This window comes from Thunnus maccoyii, chromosome 9 (assembly GCF_910596095.1).
Source record: "Thunnus maccoyii chromosome 9, fThuMac1.1, whole genome shotgun sequence".
In the NCBI taxonomy this organism is placed as follows: domain Eukaryota; kingdom Metazoa; phylum Chordata; class Actinopteri; order Scombriformes; family Scombridae; genus Thunnus; species Thunnus maccoyii.
The window spans coordinates 18,688,110-18,704,848 of record NC_056541.1 but is presented as its reverse complement, the minus strand read 5'-3'; the positions used below and the strand labels follow the sequence as shown (position 1 = coordinate 18,704,848).

Sequence of the window (16,739 nt, the reverse complement as noted above, 5' to 3'; positions counted from 1 at the left end):
AGTTGCAACAGCCGCGGTCAGTGCTGTGATGCTCGTGCAATGGAAAGTGATCTTGCCCATTCAAGGCTGTGGTGACAGTGTAACCCCCTACATTACCCACCACCATTCAGAGTTAAATATAGAGGTCTGACTGAGCCAAGGTGGTAGTGGAAATGCACAGCTGCTGTACTTAAACTGCAGACAGGACCTGAAGTCTGAAATCAATGATGTTATTTGAGCGTGAATACCACTCATATCCTGATATACTGTAACTGTTGTGATGTCATTTGTAAAAGTGCCAGGAGCTTTCCAAGTCAAGGGACCTTAAAATCTGGAATACTTCCAGATATAAATTTAAGGTCATGAAATGCCAGCTATGTATTTCCTGTGGGAAATTTTTCTAAAAGATTTTTTGACAGTGTAAAACTGAACTTTGCAGTCAAGGGTCATCTGGGCACAGTTTATCTACAGAGGACACTGGACAGAGACGGATTTTAATGGATATATGACAATGAATATATGATATATAGATGTCATATGACAATGAATACATAATAATATAAATCAACACTGTTCATAAATAAATTGCTGTAAAATTACTGTGAAATTCTATGAGTGAGGTATCGTTATTTCTATTTATTTATCTCTATTTATGTTATTATTTATTTCTAATTTCATTTTTGCCACTGCAATAACAAACCAAAAAGGTCAGTTCTTATTCAGAAAATAGAATAACATTTGGGCATCTGGTTACCCAGTTAGTGACTACGTTTAATTTTTGCCAAAAATTAAATTGGTATAATCCTAGCAAGCACCTGACAGGCACATGAGAGCATTTTAAGGTAGTTTATCTTCAGCAGTTGGAGGTTTGAATTACTGGTATTTAAACAGTATTTTCACTGCTGCTTGTAAGTCTTTAGATTATTTTTGGATGACTGTTTTCTCTTGAACTACATATCAGTGAATGCTAACGTTAGTCCGGCCTGGTCTATACATTCACCTTGTTTATCCCACATGCATTTCATAATTAATAATAGCCTAATATATAAAGCACACAACAGTTGTGGTGGTCATATTGGTTATCTTAGCTGAACCCAAGTGTGTTTTTAGGCTGTTACTAGGTTGCTGCAAAGATATTGTAGTTTGTTGCCAAGCTGTAATAAAACCTGGGATATAATAAGTATTTTCAGCCATATTATATTGTTTACTTATACAAGTGTTATGTGTTGTTTTCAGGGATTTCATTGTGATTAACGCTGAGAGAGGAACAGAAAGTAATTCCTAAGAAGGCAAACACACTCACAGTCCACAATCCACATTACTACTCTTCTGAAGTACTTGACGTCACCTCATTAATGTGAGGTGTCTTTCTTGATTAAAATGATTCTCTCCGTCATTCAATTGTTTCACTTCTCTTTTTCTCACTCTGTGCTCCCACACTTGGTTCTTTCTAACTTAGTGAGCTGTGACCTGGAAGCCTTGACGCTGACCTTCTGCTTATAACAGAGGACATCTGAATGCATTACAAACTGTGTTATCCTGCAATATGTTCATTTGTGCTTTTATATTTGTTAACAGTAGTTTGCAAAGCAGTTGCTGTTTGGTTTTGCTGGCAGCTCAAGATATTACAAGGTTTACATTGACCCCTGTGAAAGGGCATGAACCTTGAGAATTATTTTTTCAAACATATTTGAATATACTTGGCATATTGACTAAATATTCAGTCCCATAAAGCTGTCACTTGTCTCATCCTCTTTTGTGCTAGATGTTAAGAGTTATGTGTTTTTAAATGTAAAACAGAGCTGATCTCATTACGAAGATTGAAGACACATTGTTATTTACAGTATGTGTCTGCAATTTATAGTTGTTTTTATTATTATGAATAAGAAGAAAACTTTTCAGTTGTTTACTGTAACATTTACAGTAAGAAATTGTTAAAGTACATTACAATAAAAATACAGTATATTACTGCAGGCCTGCAGTATCAAACTGTAAACCTCACATTGTACAGTAAAATACTGTAATCATTTTTACAGTAATTAATTGTTAAAGTAAATTACAGTAGCAACACTGTAAAAAAAAATGGTAAGACAATGGCAACTACAGCTGCCAGTAATTTACTGTAATTTTACAGGGAGATTTGTAACAGTCTATGTACTATTATGTAAGGACAGATGGACGCTTCCTTACAAGTAATTCACGCAATGAAACCTCAGTAGGTACATGACATCCTATCCAAGTGTTCAGTATTACCATAGCAGGCAAAAGTATGTTAAATACAAGTGTGCAGGTCTCTTTTAATAACACAAACTGTCCATGCTGATGGTGCAACTGCCACATGTGTGCAGGCCACAAAATCCCCTCATTCATTTTAAAAAGCTGATAGGATTCTGTGGCACAGCAACAAAGCTAATTATAGTGAAAAGGCTCAGTGGATTATTTCAGCACAGAAAAGGCTCCAGAGATCCTTCTCTAGAACAGGATTTGATGCTAAAACCTCTGAATGAGATTCAGTCAGCATGTGAAATAAACATATCGAAGCTTTGAACTAGACAGTTATCTGTACTCATATGAAGCAGGTTTTTACATCAAGGATCAACTTACAGAAATTTGGTAACAGGAAAAAACAGATCACTGTACCATATAATGTTTAATTTATTTTAACACTGCCTTGTTTGTACACTGACTCAACACTATGACAATTATCGTTGATATCCCCTTCAGGCCATGGCTAGAGAGAACTGCCCAGACTTGTCTTAGTGGATATTTCAAAACCAACTGACAGAGGTTTTCATAACTGAGGATGAACTGAAATTCTTGTATATATATCATATGAATCTTCTTGAGCTGTTTTAAGCTTTCTCTACAGTATAAAGTCCCCCATGGTGTTATTCTTTAATATTGTGTACACCATCCACACACATTCTGGAGTATATTTTATCTTTTTTTTGGCTGTTAGTGGAGAAATTTGATTGGAATCAAAACATAAAAGAAAGTGTTACGAAGCGATGTAACACTTGCAGACTTACAGAGCACACAATCGGATAAAAACATATTATCAGTCTAAATAACTGTAAAGGTGCACAAATCTTCAATTCTTTTGTAATTAGTTCATCCTGGCCTGTGTTTGCAACATCAGCAGACTCATCAGCTGACGTTAAAGGAAGTTAAGTATTGTATTTGTCAAGAGGAAGATGTAGAAATTAAAATTCATTGAACTGAAAACAGACATGATGTTATCTATAAGTCTGTATTTGATAGGTTAAGAAAAGAACTGTAACGCTCACTTAAGGTGTATAAAACCCTGTTATATGCGTTCCACTAGGAGCACCTTTCTTTGTGACACTGCGAAATGCTCCTTCTTGTACAAGAAAATAAATTCTTATAAATTTTGATACTTCTGCTCCTGTCTCTATTGTTTCATGGTCATTACGAAGAAATTCTTTTAACAATACTCTTTGTTAAAGCACAAGCAGCAGTACTTTGAATTAGCTGCTAGATTTGTTAATGTGGAGCAGAATACCATGCGGTGTAGCCTATCGCATTGCAGATAAAGGCACATATTTGTTTTTACAGTTCTGACTCTTTTTCTTATCACATATGTAGGACGATAAAAAGCTGACAATTCACAAAAGTAATTTGGATGAAATTTAAATCTGAGTCCATTAGGACACCAAGATACCTTCATTATTTTGGATGTTTTAATTGAAAGTGAGCAGTTTTTTTTTAAACTGGCTTGCACGGGAACAGCACATTTTGACAGAAAAAAAACTCAATGCCAAAAAAGTCCCAGAGTCCCACAGCAATCAACTTAATCAATTAATTTCAAATTACATACAATTTAAATTTTTATCCCCAAAACAGTTGATTAAAAAGGAGGGTAGACTGAGAACATTTTGTGTGTTCAGACATTTTCCCAAAAATATTCCTGGGCTCAGAGATAATAACTCAAACTTGTACTTAGTATGCAACTAAGCAAATAGCTGGTAAATTGCAGTAGCTGCTCAGAGTTTATCACAAACTACTGTGACCTTGTGACCCATGTGACCGTGCAGTCAAAGCAAACTGCTACTACTCTATTATGTCCTTCTCTATTACTACTTGATTAGAATAGACAGACTAGACACGTCCTTGTCTTTTTCCAACTTTGTGAAGAAGCTTTCTTAAAGGACAATTCTGAATACATTCATTCCAAGGTTACACACACATACACTACTGAGAGTACTGTGTGCTCTTCATATGTGCTTTCTCTTTCTCACTTTACAATCTGTGTATCATAATCACCAATTTGTTTTATGTCCAAGTGTTTATTTTATCTGTGAATTCAGCTTTTCACTGTGTTTCTGTAACTGTTAGCTGTCATTATATCTTATTTATTTACAGTTTATATAGATATAACAGTAAAGTAATGCCTGAAATGTGATTTTATGAGGAAACATTTTATGAGAATTTATTTGAAATATAGAAATCACAATTGCTTGTACAAGTACTGATACATAACTTTCAAAATGTTTGTGTCAAGGGTAAACTTACAAATAAAAATGGGAGTAGTGTGTGAATAGACCAAATGTATTATGATACAATTACACTTTGATGTAGCTGTAATGTGTCAGGTTGAGATCAAGTATAATACTGTACATACTGTATACTTATGAACACATAATGGAACTTTTCTTTTTATTAATAGTGGAAGAAATTTGATGGTTACAGTTGTATTAACTAAACTCCCTGAATAATGTACTATAGAGCTGCAAAATAATGACACCCATCGTTTTCTTTATTTAGTCTTGGCTGTTTGTTCTTTAAGGAATTGGTTGCACAATTTAACTCTGTGGTGGTAACAAGCAGTCAAACATCATCTACACCTAACCGGAGAAACTGCTTTATCTCATCTATCTCATCTATTTCCTGTATCTTTTGTTCCAATGACATTGTATTGTGTTTTTTTTTTTCTTTCACCAACCTCCAAGATCCTTTGTGCTTTTTTTATGATTGCAAAATGTCAAAGGGCCAAATGTGCCAGTTGACCTGCAAAACTCTACAGAGTCATAGAGGCAGCATTTCTGTTTTGTTGTTTCTACAGTCTGTCAATTCATACATGTGAATGCCTCAGTTAATCTTCATAAAGATTATTCAAAAATCCAGTTGTGCTTGTTCTAATTGTAAACACTGCAAATGGTTTCAATTTTAAGTGAGTTCATTTAAGGTAAATAGCCTAGAATAATCTGCAAAGAGCTGAGAAAGGGTGGAAGCTGAATGAAGAGTTTAGTTTAATGACTAACAAAATAGCAAATAGTTGCACAAACATATTGAACCAATTTACCCTCTCTACTGTATGAGGCCAGCCGTTGTGTTCTAGCACATTAATGCATCTGAAGGTTAGCTTGCAAATATTGCGTGTTTATTGACTGTTACCTGTGAGTCATTCATTGAAATGGGCACATTTTGGACAGAGTGATGCCTTTCTTTAAAGCATTTATGTAACCTGTAGTTAAAGGAGAACACTTTTATCTCACAACTCAGGCATGAAATACTGTAGATTTTGACCAAATAATTGACGCACAAACCATATGTTAACCCTGTTAATACTGTTTTCTGTGCATGTTACCATTGCAATTTATATGGATACATGCAATATCACTGATTTTATACATTTTTGAATACAATTCAAGTAAGCAAAAGGAAACGTTAAAACATGTAACCAATGTGTGTTTTGTAAGCTGGACGATAACACTTTGTGTTACACAAAGAGCTGGAATGAGCTATTCCCTTTAGGCAACGCAGTTTGCATAAAAGCGAAGTCATTCACAGAGAGCAGCGTTGTTCATCCTTATAGGTAGAGTTGGGTCTGTGCCTAAACCCCACTGCATCTTATCCTTGTCCCGTTTCAAAAGAGTGGATGTTGAAGTAAAGAGGAGTTTTGGTAGTGCTAAGGTGAAGCAGTGATAATAATAAATTCTGTTCAGGACACATATAAGGATAATTATAGCCTTATAGAGGATATAATAGAATGATGTCAGCCCTGTTGCTTTGCATAATCTACATTCATATGAAACCACACTTCTACATTCTGCCCTAATTACATGTTATAAACTGCTTGTAATCATATTTTGAGGATGCATTCACACTGGAAAACAACAGACAATGACACATATATTTCAAAATGCCAGCATGCATAGTAAGATTTTTGAATATAGAAAATAGTGGCAAAGTAGTCCATTTCACAGCAGACATTTAGACTTCTCAAAGTAGGAAAAGCACACCTGTCACTAAAAACATTATAATGGCTTCATTGTATTCAAATGTCCCAGTAAGCCATGGAAGTGTGACAATGAGCCAGTATGTACAATACTACGACCCTGCAACTGGAGCGGCTAAATGGAATTCAGTCATCATTCATTTTATTATTTACACCTGTGCTTTTCCTACTGACATGTCCAAATGTCTTTGGTAAAATAAAAAAGGGGCTTATGTTGTGCCATTGCTCAAGTGAAAACTAAGAAAACAAAATAAACATTTTCACAAACAAGCAAAAAGAGTCATGAACTCCATGGGTCATTTGTTCTTATGATTTTTATCCCTATTTTTGTAATTTACACCAGGTGACATACTGGGCCCAACCTGTTTAACTGTCTAGTCATATCTATGAGTGTCTCCACAAACAACAAGCCCTGCTGCTTTCTATGAAAAGTGCATAAGAGCTCAACTGGTCTTCAAAGGAGACAGGATATGAAGAGAGACTGCAACCTCAGCTTTCACAATATTAAATTCCATGAAACCACTTTACAGGGAAAGCCAACAGTGGTTTTACCTGCTTCAGAAGCAGAACCAGCTGGTTACGCCATTAATCTCAGAGCTGTTATACCTGTCACGCTAAAAGAATACTGACCTTTTCATTCAGCACAGGCAGCTAAAATAGGCCAGTAAGAACGGGGGTTGGCTTGGGGTCAAACTCTGCAGTCAGCACTGCACCAGATCAAGGAGAAAGACACATATACCACTTAAAACTCTGTAACCTGCTTCCAACTGTTTCCCTCTGAGAAGACACAAAAGGCCTCATCAGTGACCAAGGTAATGAATGCGAAACTGTGCACAAACCCATACTGAGGACTGTTTCAGTCTCAGTTAATATATCACAGATCTGCACACAGCGCATGATTAAATCTTTTAGCTTCCTGTTAAAGTGTTGTTCCGTTTTTGGATTTGTAAACCATACATTTCAAAGGCTAAAAAGAGTAACCAACCAAAAATATATCCATTTGTAATGATATTTCAGACTTCCAGACTTAACATTTTTACAGCTGCCATCACAGAGAGATGGTGACCTGAGAATAGGAGACTTCCAGTGTTTTGGCTTATAGATAATAGTCATTATCCTGGAGGCTGGCACTACATTTTTTAGGGCACGATAATTTATTGGTACCACTTCTACTTCAAATTTGGTTTAAAAACAAAACAAAACAACCACCTAAGCGTATAAGTGCAGAGTAAGGAATTTAATGTTTTGAATTTTGGTATTTTTCTAGACAGCCTATGATTTTACTTGTATATCATGAAAACCGTAAGTCAGGCTGAGTTGCGAGGCAATGTGGCCAGCTCTTGTTGCACCACTGGTAAAATCTTTGCTAGCATGCTATTGGCAACACATCAGACAACAGGTGCCTGAAAAACACATGACTTGTAAATGCCACCGGTAGCTTTTTCATAATAATCAGTCACCCTGACAAAAAACCTAATTTTTGGTGAAACAGAAAGACAGCACAGCCTGTTATCATTGAGTATTAAACCAAGCAGGAAGTAGACAGGGCAATTTCTTATATTGTAACATTTCCTCAATAATGCCTCCAGACTTTAGTAATATAATTTCCTGCAACTGCTGCTCCGTCTAAACTTGATAATATCTGGTAAATGTCCATTAGTAACACAATGGGACTGAAGAAGCCTTTTGGGTGAGAGGTGAAACTTAACTATATAGGCTGGCGCTAAAAACAATGATGGAGGATTGCAAAAGTACAAAGTCTCTTAACAAATTTAACAGAAAGCGCAGCTGTGGGTAAAATTACAACCCTACTTCCTCATTGTGATAAGTTTCTTTCACTTAGCCACCAAATTCTGTGTGCACACAATATCAGTGAACATACAACGAAATTGAGACAGCACATTTGAAGGGAGTTGTTTATTACAGAGCATAAGGAAACGACCCAATCTAAACATGAAGCATAATACAGTATGAGCTACTTGTTCCTGTGGAAGTTGAACGCATGTTGGTAGGAGGGGAGAAAGGGAAATGGTAGCAGAGGAAATAGAAAAGGCACTCTTACACTTACTGTAGCCAACGTTATGACCTCCGAGTAGTAAAAGGGAACAAAACCAAAACTCCAAACCTCTATCCAACACATGGGATGGCCATGTAAACAAGGCTGGTTTCTCTGTACTACACCAACCAAATGTTGCCATCCCATTAGTGAGGACAGGTAAGAGCCAAAGAATTGCACCAGACATTTTAAAATGGGATTTCAAAACCAACCCATCTAAAAATTAATATCTGCTGTCCAAAAATAAGAAAAGGTGTAAAATAGTCATTAACATTAACCAGTGACAGTTTCTTGTTGAGGCCAACCAAAGCTTTTCTGTACAACACTCTGGAGCCTCAAGCCAAACACTGAAAAATGATCAAGTCAAAAGGAATTCAAGATTCAATAACCAAGTGTGTTTAAAGCTGCCTTCTGAAACTTCAGCTTCTCTGTATCCACGCCGAGTTTCAGAGAACAAATAAATAGTATTGAGGTTTGACATCTAGCCAATAAGACTCTGTGGCAAAGAACAAACTCCGGTAAGAATAAAGATGGGAACCAGGTTTCTCTGTAGCTACACCTGACATCAATATTCTTATGGAGTCAAAGGGCCTTTAGTCACTTCAAACCATAAAAAAGCAAGTGAATCTACATTTAAAAAAGGACTCATTTAAAAATTGAATTTCAATGCATAAACAATCGAGTTTTTCCATCACTATCAAGTATTACCGATACCTCTGCAGACCAGAGCAGTGACATAGCAGCTTCTGACTTTTCTGTATTACGTCAGAAAACAGCAAAGGTCTGTAGGGGCATCTGAGGCTTTATGCTCACTTGAGAGCTTGAATAATTAGGATTTGACTTGCCCCTTAGCCTGCAATGCATAGCATTTTTAGTGAAAACAGCAACAACCCTTGAATTTTAATTGTGCCATTCTAGCATCCTCCACAAAGACGAGGGAATAAAGCTAACAAAAAGGGGATAAAGAACACTGGGTCAAGGAATAATTGTACCAGACTGACAAAGGGGGAATGTTTAGAAAGAAGCTGAACTTATTTGGGAAGATCAGAGGATCCTCCAGTGTCAGGTTTTGCTTCTAAAATGGACTTTCAAATCTTTAGCTGTAACGCAGACTCCTTATAAATCAGTAGCACCAGCAACGCATATCGTCTAAAATGCTACTACTATGACACTGAATAGAGGACTGACAATATTGACGGAGTTTGGAATGCCAAAAGAACAACTGAACCGCAGCTATTCGGGGACTATCACAACGAGAAGCAAGGGGACCTCAAGACGTGGGAGAACATGAAGCACTATGGTGCATGAGTTCATGGAACCCATCCAACTCTTTAAAAACATCCAAGTTTGAGGCATGCCTCCTAGGACCCAGTACAATACTGCAACCAGCAGAAAAACAGTAACCAGACAAGAAGAGGGAGGTGGAGTGAGGGAGGGATGGAGTCATGTGTTAATGATACCATTATTAAAGAGATAAGGGCATTTCACCCCCGGAACTTGGAGGCTTCTCTGTAGTATACACCAACAAGCCTGGGGGGAAAAGCTTAACAGGTTTAGTATTTGAGTTTTTTGGGCACCTCCCATGGGAAGGAGTCTCGGCCAAAGTGGCCATAGGCCGCGGTCCTCTGATACAAGGGCTTCTTCAGATCCAGATCCCTGGAATACATAATCAACACATTTAGCAGCAGTCAAACCCAGTGAGCTCACATGCATGCATTCATATTCACAAAAGGCATTAACACTCACATTAGCCAGTGGGCAGTGTCAAGAGCCACTACCAAAAAAATTAATAAATAAAATAAAATAAAATAATATAATAAAATAGAGGTTTGTTAGACCAGCTGGTAAAGAGGGAAGAACACATAAAGCTTCAACACTTACCCTGCCAACCAAACTCATCCCTGAGCAGTGTGGTGACTGCAGCTTCAGATGGAAACCACACTCATCCAATTTAAAGAAGGACACTTGAGCTAACTATGAGCTACAAGGCTTCATTATGCCAAATCTCTTACATGTTTGCCCTAATAAATTAGACCCCACTAATGTCCACATGTGCAACCTTTAACACTAAGCCATATAATTAAAAACAGAGATATGGCAAACTCAAAGCTTTCTATCACAATAGATTAATAGACTAAACTCTAAATCCTCAGCAGGGCAACTAAAAAAAACAAAAGAGACAATAAGACACAGGAAACAGAAGGAGCCAGAAGCTGCTCTGTCAGTGAGTAGCACGTGGCTTCAGAGGCCATACATTACCTGACAATGACTCCTGGACGGAGATCAAAGTTCTTCTTCACAATGTCAAGCAGCTCCCTCTCACTCTTGTGGGAGGTCCCATAGTGGAAGATGGAAATGGAGAGGGGGTGGGCAACTCCGATGGCATAGGACACCTAATACAGCACATATACATGTATTATATCAAGCCTACAAAACACAGAAAACTTCAGACAGGAACCTCTTGCAGCCCCTTTCTCTAAAACAGAGACGTGTGTTATGGTACTAGTACTCACCTGGACCAACACTCTCCTGCAGAGCTCAGCCTTCACCAGAGATTTGGCCACCCAGCGTGCAGCATAAGCAGCAGAACGGTCCACCTTTGTGTAATCTTTTCCAGAGAAGGCTCCACCGCCATGGGCTCCCCAACCTCCATAGGTGTCGACAATAATTTTACGCCCTGTCAGGCCGGCATCACCCTGTAATGGAGGAACAGATGTCAAGACAGGTATGCAACCCACAGGCTACATGATTTCTGAAAGCCACTCCCTCCGACACTTACCTGTGGGCCCCCAATAACAAATCGCCCGCTGGGCTGCAGGTGATAGATGGTGTCATCGTCCAAATAGATGCAAGGAACAACAGTTTTGATGACCTTCTCTTTCAGGGCGTCTCTCATCTCCTCCAGGCAAATATCTTCATCGTGCTGAACAGAGATAACAATTGTGTGCACACGCACTGGAAGCATGGCGCCGCGGTCCTGGCGGTACTGGACAGTAACCTGCACAAAAAGGTGAAAACACGGATGAGCCAAACCCCATTAAAAGAAGGAATTTACAGTAGTTAAAAACAGGTAAAATGGCAGCTCTACCTGGGTCTTTGAGTCTGGCCGGAGCCATGGAAGGGTGCCGTTGCGTCGCAGCTCAGCCATCTTAGCATTCAGCTTATGGGCAAGAACGATTGTCAGAGGCATGCACTCCTCGGTCTCATCAGTGGCATATCCAAACATCAAGCCCTGCAAAGTGAGAGATGATTACTCAGTGAGTAGGTTTATTTGCATAAATGTTATTTGAGGACAACAACAAGCAGCACTTTGTATCGTCAGCACACATGTGGCAAACTGACCTGGTCCCCTGCTCCGATGTCCTCCTCGTTACGGTCGACATGAACACCTTGCGCAATGTCAGGAGACTGCTGCTCCAAGGCCACAAGAACATTACAGGTCTTATAGTCGAAGCCTGTGCATGAGGAAACATCAGCAGGTCAACACCATTCATACGCAATAATAAAAGTTGATGTGACACAACTCAATGAAAAGCACAAAGCAGAAGTTCTAAAAGAGAAACATGCCACACCTTTGGAGGAGTCGTCATATCCAATTAGGCGAATGGTGTCACGGACAACTTTCTGGTAGTCCACCGTGGCTCGAGATGTCACCTCGCCTGCCAACAGGATCATTCCGGTCTTGGCAACGGTCTCTGCAACAGACAAGAGACAAATGAAAATTATTTTCCGTAAGAACTGACTGATGATTTGAGCCAACATTAAGAAAACAAAAAGAAAATTGTTCTTACCACACGCAACTTTGGCATCAGGATCCTGCTTGAGATGAGCGTCTAGGACTGCATCGCTGATCTGATCACAGATCTTGTCTGAAAAAAACAGAGCAATAATGTAACGTCATTACCTGCACTGATAACAGACTGCAGCAAGACCAAAGCACCGGGTAAAAGCCAGATGAGGCGATCCTGCTCAGTGGGAGTGGCTCGAAGCCTCTCAACAGTCGCCATTTCAGCATGTGCACGTGTGGAGCAGCCGGGGGGAGCGCGCAGAAAACCGGAGAGCGGAAGACAAGAGAGTTAAACTTCTAACTAACCTTCAAACTAATTAATTATACCGAGGACACAATAAAAAGCATACACTGTTGTACAGGCAAACCGATAAAGTAACCGAGTCATTGTTGCTTTTCAAGAACAGCCGCGGACGGGGAGAACGTATACCGATTATGATATAAAAATTAACGTTAGGTTGAGAAAAGCACTTAGGTCACGATTTCCAACGACTGTCTGTTATGAACACAGCGGGGGTTTTGCTGTCGGTGGACCGGACATGCCACACAATCAACCGTTTAGCAAAGATTAACGTTAGCTAGCGATAGTTAGCTGGTGGCGCGTGCTTCTGAAGCTGGCCCATCTTCTTTCACGCAACGAAGAAGGCCGTAACGGCAACATTTGAACGGCGTCCAACCTACTCTTTATTAAACGTTACACTCTACAGTACGTGGGGGCAAAAAAAACGTCGTAAAAACTATATCACCGTGGCTCATTTAATCAAACACAACCGGATGAATGGCCGGCGTGCTGGTCTTACCGGGATGCCCTTCTCCGACAGACTCCGAGGTGAACAAGAAGCAGTCCTCGTCAATGAGGGAGTTATGAAAACCATTCATCTGTCCGTTCATCATCGTTAACGGCAACTGCTGGTACTAAATGTAAAAAAAAAATGTTGCAACGTAAATATTACGTTAACTGTGTATTATTATTATTTTCTAGCAGCGCCTTTGCGTTTCCTCTTCAGTCTCAGCCTCTCGGTGTATCGATCCTGTAGCCTGAGCCTCATGGCGCAGAGCTCCACTATTTATTCTATCAAGTCAGACGCGTTGACGTCACTAGGAGGCGGGCCATACCACTGAGCCCATGGCGGGGCTGTACCATACTGTAAGCCAATTTTTTTTTTTTTTCCCTAGGATAACGAAGTTATGACCCGCCCTACTCTACCTCTGATTGGCTAGTACTTGTTGCCTTCATTGGTTGGATTGGTTAGGTTCAGGCATGAGGAATGAGATTGGTTAGTGTTAGGGTAAGAATATCAGGGTAAGCCAGTAAGACGTAGAGTAGAGCGGATCATGACTTCACCATCCTAGGAAAAAAATACATACTGTAAGGAGGACTGCAGTGTAGGGTGTGTGCTATGTATATGTTATGAAAGCCTTGTTCATTCAGCACCTCCACCCTATTTGTTTAGTCTGACTTTTATGTAGTAGCCTGGCTTTTATCTGGTGTTTTACGATTTTATCATTTTTATTGCTTGTATTGCCTTTTATTATTTATCGTTTATTATATTAACTACTGATATTTTATTGTTGTCTTATTCTATTTACTTTTTTGCTTTTTAATTATTTTGATGTGCATGAGTTTCTAAATCGCTTGTAAAGCACTTTGAATTGCATTTGATTTGTGTGAAAGCTGCTATATAAATAAAATTTGATTGATTGACTACACACAAAGTGGTTAAATCTGACAATATAACATGATTTTGTATCATAACTTTCTCCCTTGTCTACCACTGTGTTGCCACACACACACACACACACACACACACACACACAAATCTGCCCTTGTGCTTCATTCCCCAGCCTTTATACCATGGGGGCCGCATGCCTTAACTCAGCCATTACTCAAACACAAACTTAATCTTCTGCAAATCTATTTAAAATTGAAATTAAATTCAACCCCTAAACTTAAAATAGCTTCTTTAAGAAGTCAGGGCAGGCCAAGAGTCTTTGCTTTGCAAATAATAACATGAAAACTTAAGACATGGTGTGATCATGTGATTCCTGTGTATGTATGTTAGGAATGTTTGATACCTGATGCTCCTCAGCCTGAACATCCACTGGACCATACTTCTTTCCCTCTCATGTTTTGTGTATTTTAAGCACATATAAGAGCTGGTTGGCTGTAACTCTCCAGTGCACTGTTTGCTACATTGAGACTTACATTTTATGATGCTATGATCAGTTTAAAAGCTTATTTTTAAAAAGACTTCAAGCCTAATGTCTGATAAAAAAAAATTCATACATCAGACCGAAGTTATTTGCTCTACAAATATAAGCAACCAATGAACGTGATTACTAATTCTTATGATGTCTTATATAAAACTCTTCCTGTGTTTGTGGGTGATGCATTTTATCATCAGCCTTAGTGTACCAGACAACAAATACGTGTGTCCTAGAGACCATGATTAGAGTTTAATATAAACACTCACAGGTATAATTGATCTGATAAGTTGTATTCATATTAGCTATCACAAGAACATCAGAACATGTACCTTCCCGGTGAAACAACCAGATAAATCTGAAAATACATTCATAATAAAGTGAGAGCTGGGCAGTGGAGAGAAGAGCAGAGGTTGAGGATATTATCTCTCAGCATAACTTCGTTATACTTTGCTCAAAAAGCCCCCATCTTCCTCTTACCCTTCAGGCGCTGTTGTGTAATATAATCAAAAGCTCTCATTTTGAACATGTTGTACCTTAGTGGACTACAGATGGGTTTAATTATTGTCTCTATAAGGACTGGTTTACCATGGTTTTTGCTCCAAAGCAGGACATTTTCTCATCCATTCCTTTTTTTTTTTTTTTTTTTTGAGGTGAAATTAAACTAAGTGAACTAAAAAGTTTAGTTTTAGTTTGTGAACATTGAATTCACTCTTAAGAACTGGTTTTAACTGGTAATATTCTCGTACATTTGTCTTAGCCAAAGATAGATTTATCCACAATCTGATGCACATGAAGAAGAGACATTGTGGTTACAGAGTTTGTGACTCAGACCACTGATTCACCAAAACAGCTCATGCATGTCTTTTCTGCTTATCATTGTGAATATTTAACATCCAGCACATATTGATCATCATGTTTCCAAGATATTTCGAAAAAAAATATATTGCTGGTCACCGTGACACAGCATTTGTGAAAGTGTAGAGCAGTGATGTTTCAATCTCAGGCCAGTGTTACATCATGAAGCACAGTAACCTGATGTTCTCTCTGGGCTACACTGACGAGATATAATACTTCAACCTGGCAGCGTTTGTCAACAGAAGTCAATGGTCAGTCACTGTGAAGGTTAAGATAACTTGAACAGTGGCTGTTGGGTAATGTTATTATCATGTGAGATAAAGAATAAAGGTAACATTATTAATCCCATGTACTGATTGTTATTCCACACACAAAGTAGCTCATATCACCAGGGTAAAAGGTCAAATATCAAACACTTCCTTCTGCACTTGTGTATCTCTTAAAGAGAAGCCGAAATGATACCATTCAATTTTGCAAATTGATAGAAAATTAAAAAAAAAAATACACAAGACTCTTCACACTTATGGCATTACAGCATCATAGCATCATTTGTATTGTTAGCCTGTATCATTTTAGTCAATCAAATGAATTATTATTACTTGGCTTATGGTGCATAGTGTCACTAAACCAAGCAGTTCAATCCCTGACTAGTGTTGCATCAGAGTAGTACAGTCATTTGTCACCGTGAATTTGCAGGGTGGACGCTTTCTTTTCAGTGAGCAAAAGCATGATGCAAGATGCACCTGCTATTGCCTTCTACAGGATGTGTTGCTCTGCTCATCGCACACATTCATTCAGAAAGTCCAAAATAGCAAGTGACTTCTACCCTAAACCATCCTAAATCACTACAAGCTGATTGGCTGTCAAAAGACTACTAATGCAGTGTAAGTCCACTCTACAACTAGTAATCATTAGAAGTTCAGTTCTTTTACATAATTGAAGTTGATGCATGTGGAGTACTGTTGTTTCAGTTATGGCCTTTATAGAGACTGGCTGAGGGAAATATCAGCTGCACTTATTTGTTCAAAGGTTTCAGCAGTTCAGACCGCATTCTCTCGGGGAATGACATTCATATTTTTAAGGCCATCGACCTTACTTACTTTGTAAACACATATCCTGAGTCACTGTTTCAGGTACAGTGCATTTCTTAATGTATCTTTTTTATTCTCTCTCCCACACACACATTAATCCTAACCCCCTAACCCGAACCCCTCTAACCCTAACGTCACTTTTGGGGACATTACATAGACTTATATTAATTTCCTGGAGACTTACCCTAACCTTAACCACTGACCCAAAAATCAGCTTTTTCCAAATTGGGGACATGACTTTTGTCCCCAGTTGGACAAGCCGTCCCCAAATAACTGGTCTTTAGTCTGAAATTTGTCTCTGAAAGTAGCCTATGACAGACAGACACACACACCTTTCAGCAGAAAATATTTAACTCTTCGGTGTGTCATGCTTTCATAACATTTCCACAGCACACACCCTACACTGCAGTCGTTGTTACAGTATGGTCCAGCCCCTCAATAGAATTGATTATGCTGTAACACCCATTTCTCAAGCAAATAAAATAAACAGACTCAGGAAAAAGA

At 38.6% G+C, this 16,739-nt stretch overlaps 1 protein-coding gene across 1 annotated transcript; it reads right to left on the bottom strand.

Moving 5' to 3' along the window:
• Window positions 1–8,140: 8,140 nt before the first annotated feature.
• mat2ab (methionine adenosyltransferase II, alpha b) lies at window positions 8,141–13,134 on the bottom strand. Its single transcript, XM_042422034.1, has 9 exons — window positions 12,882–13,134; window positions 12,086–12,163; window positions 11,867–11,989; window positions 11,637–11,749; window positions 11,383–11,526; window positions 11,074–11,292; window positions 10,808–10,990; window positions 10,554–10,687; window positions 8,141–9,950 (listed from the first exon to the last, which is right to left on the bottom strand). Exons 1-9 carry the CDS (start codon window positions 12,973–12,975, stop codon window positions 9,848–9,850), a joined length of 1,191 nt encoding a protein of 396 aa, XP_042277968.1. The 5' UTR covers window positions 12,976–13,134; the 3' UTR covers window positions 8,141–9,847.
• Between the last annotated feature and the right edge of the window lie 3,605 nt (window positions 13,135–16,739).

Coding starts and splice junctions, on each gene's coding strand:
- mat2ab (XM_042422034.1), bottom strand. CDS start 12,975: ATGATGAACGGACAGATGAATGGTTTTCATAACTCCCTCATTGACGAG. Junction 10,991..11,073: donor TTGTTATTGGGGGCCCACAG/GTAAGTGTCGGA, acceptor CCTCCATTACAG/GGTGATGCCGGCCTGACAGG. Junction 10,688..10,807: donor GCAGGAGAGTGTTGGTCCAG/GTGAGTACTAGT, acceptor GTGCTGTATTAG/GTGTCCTATGCCATCGGAGT.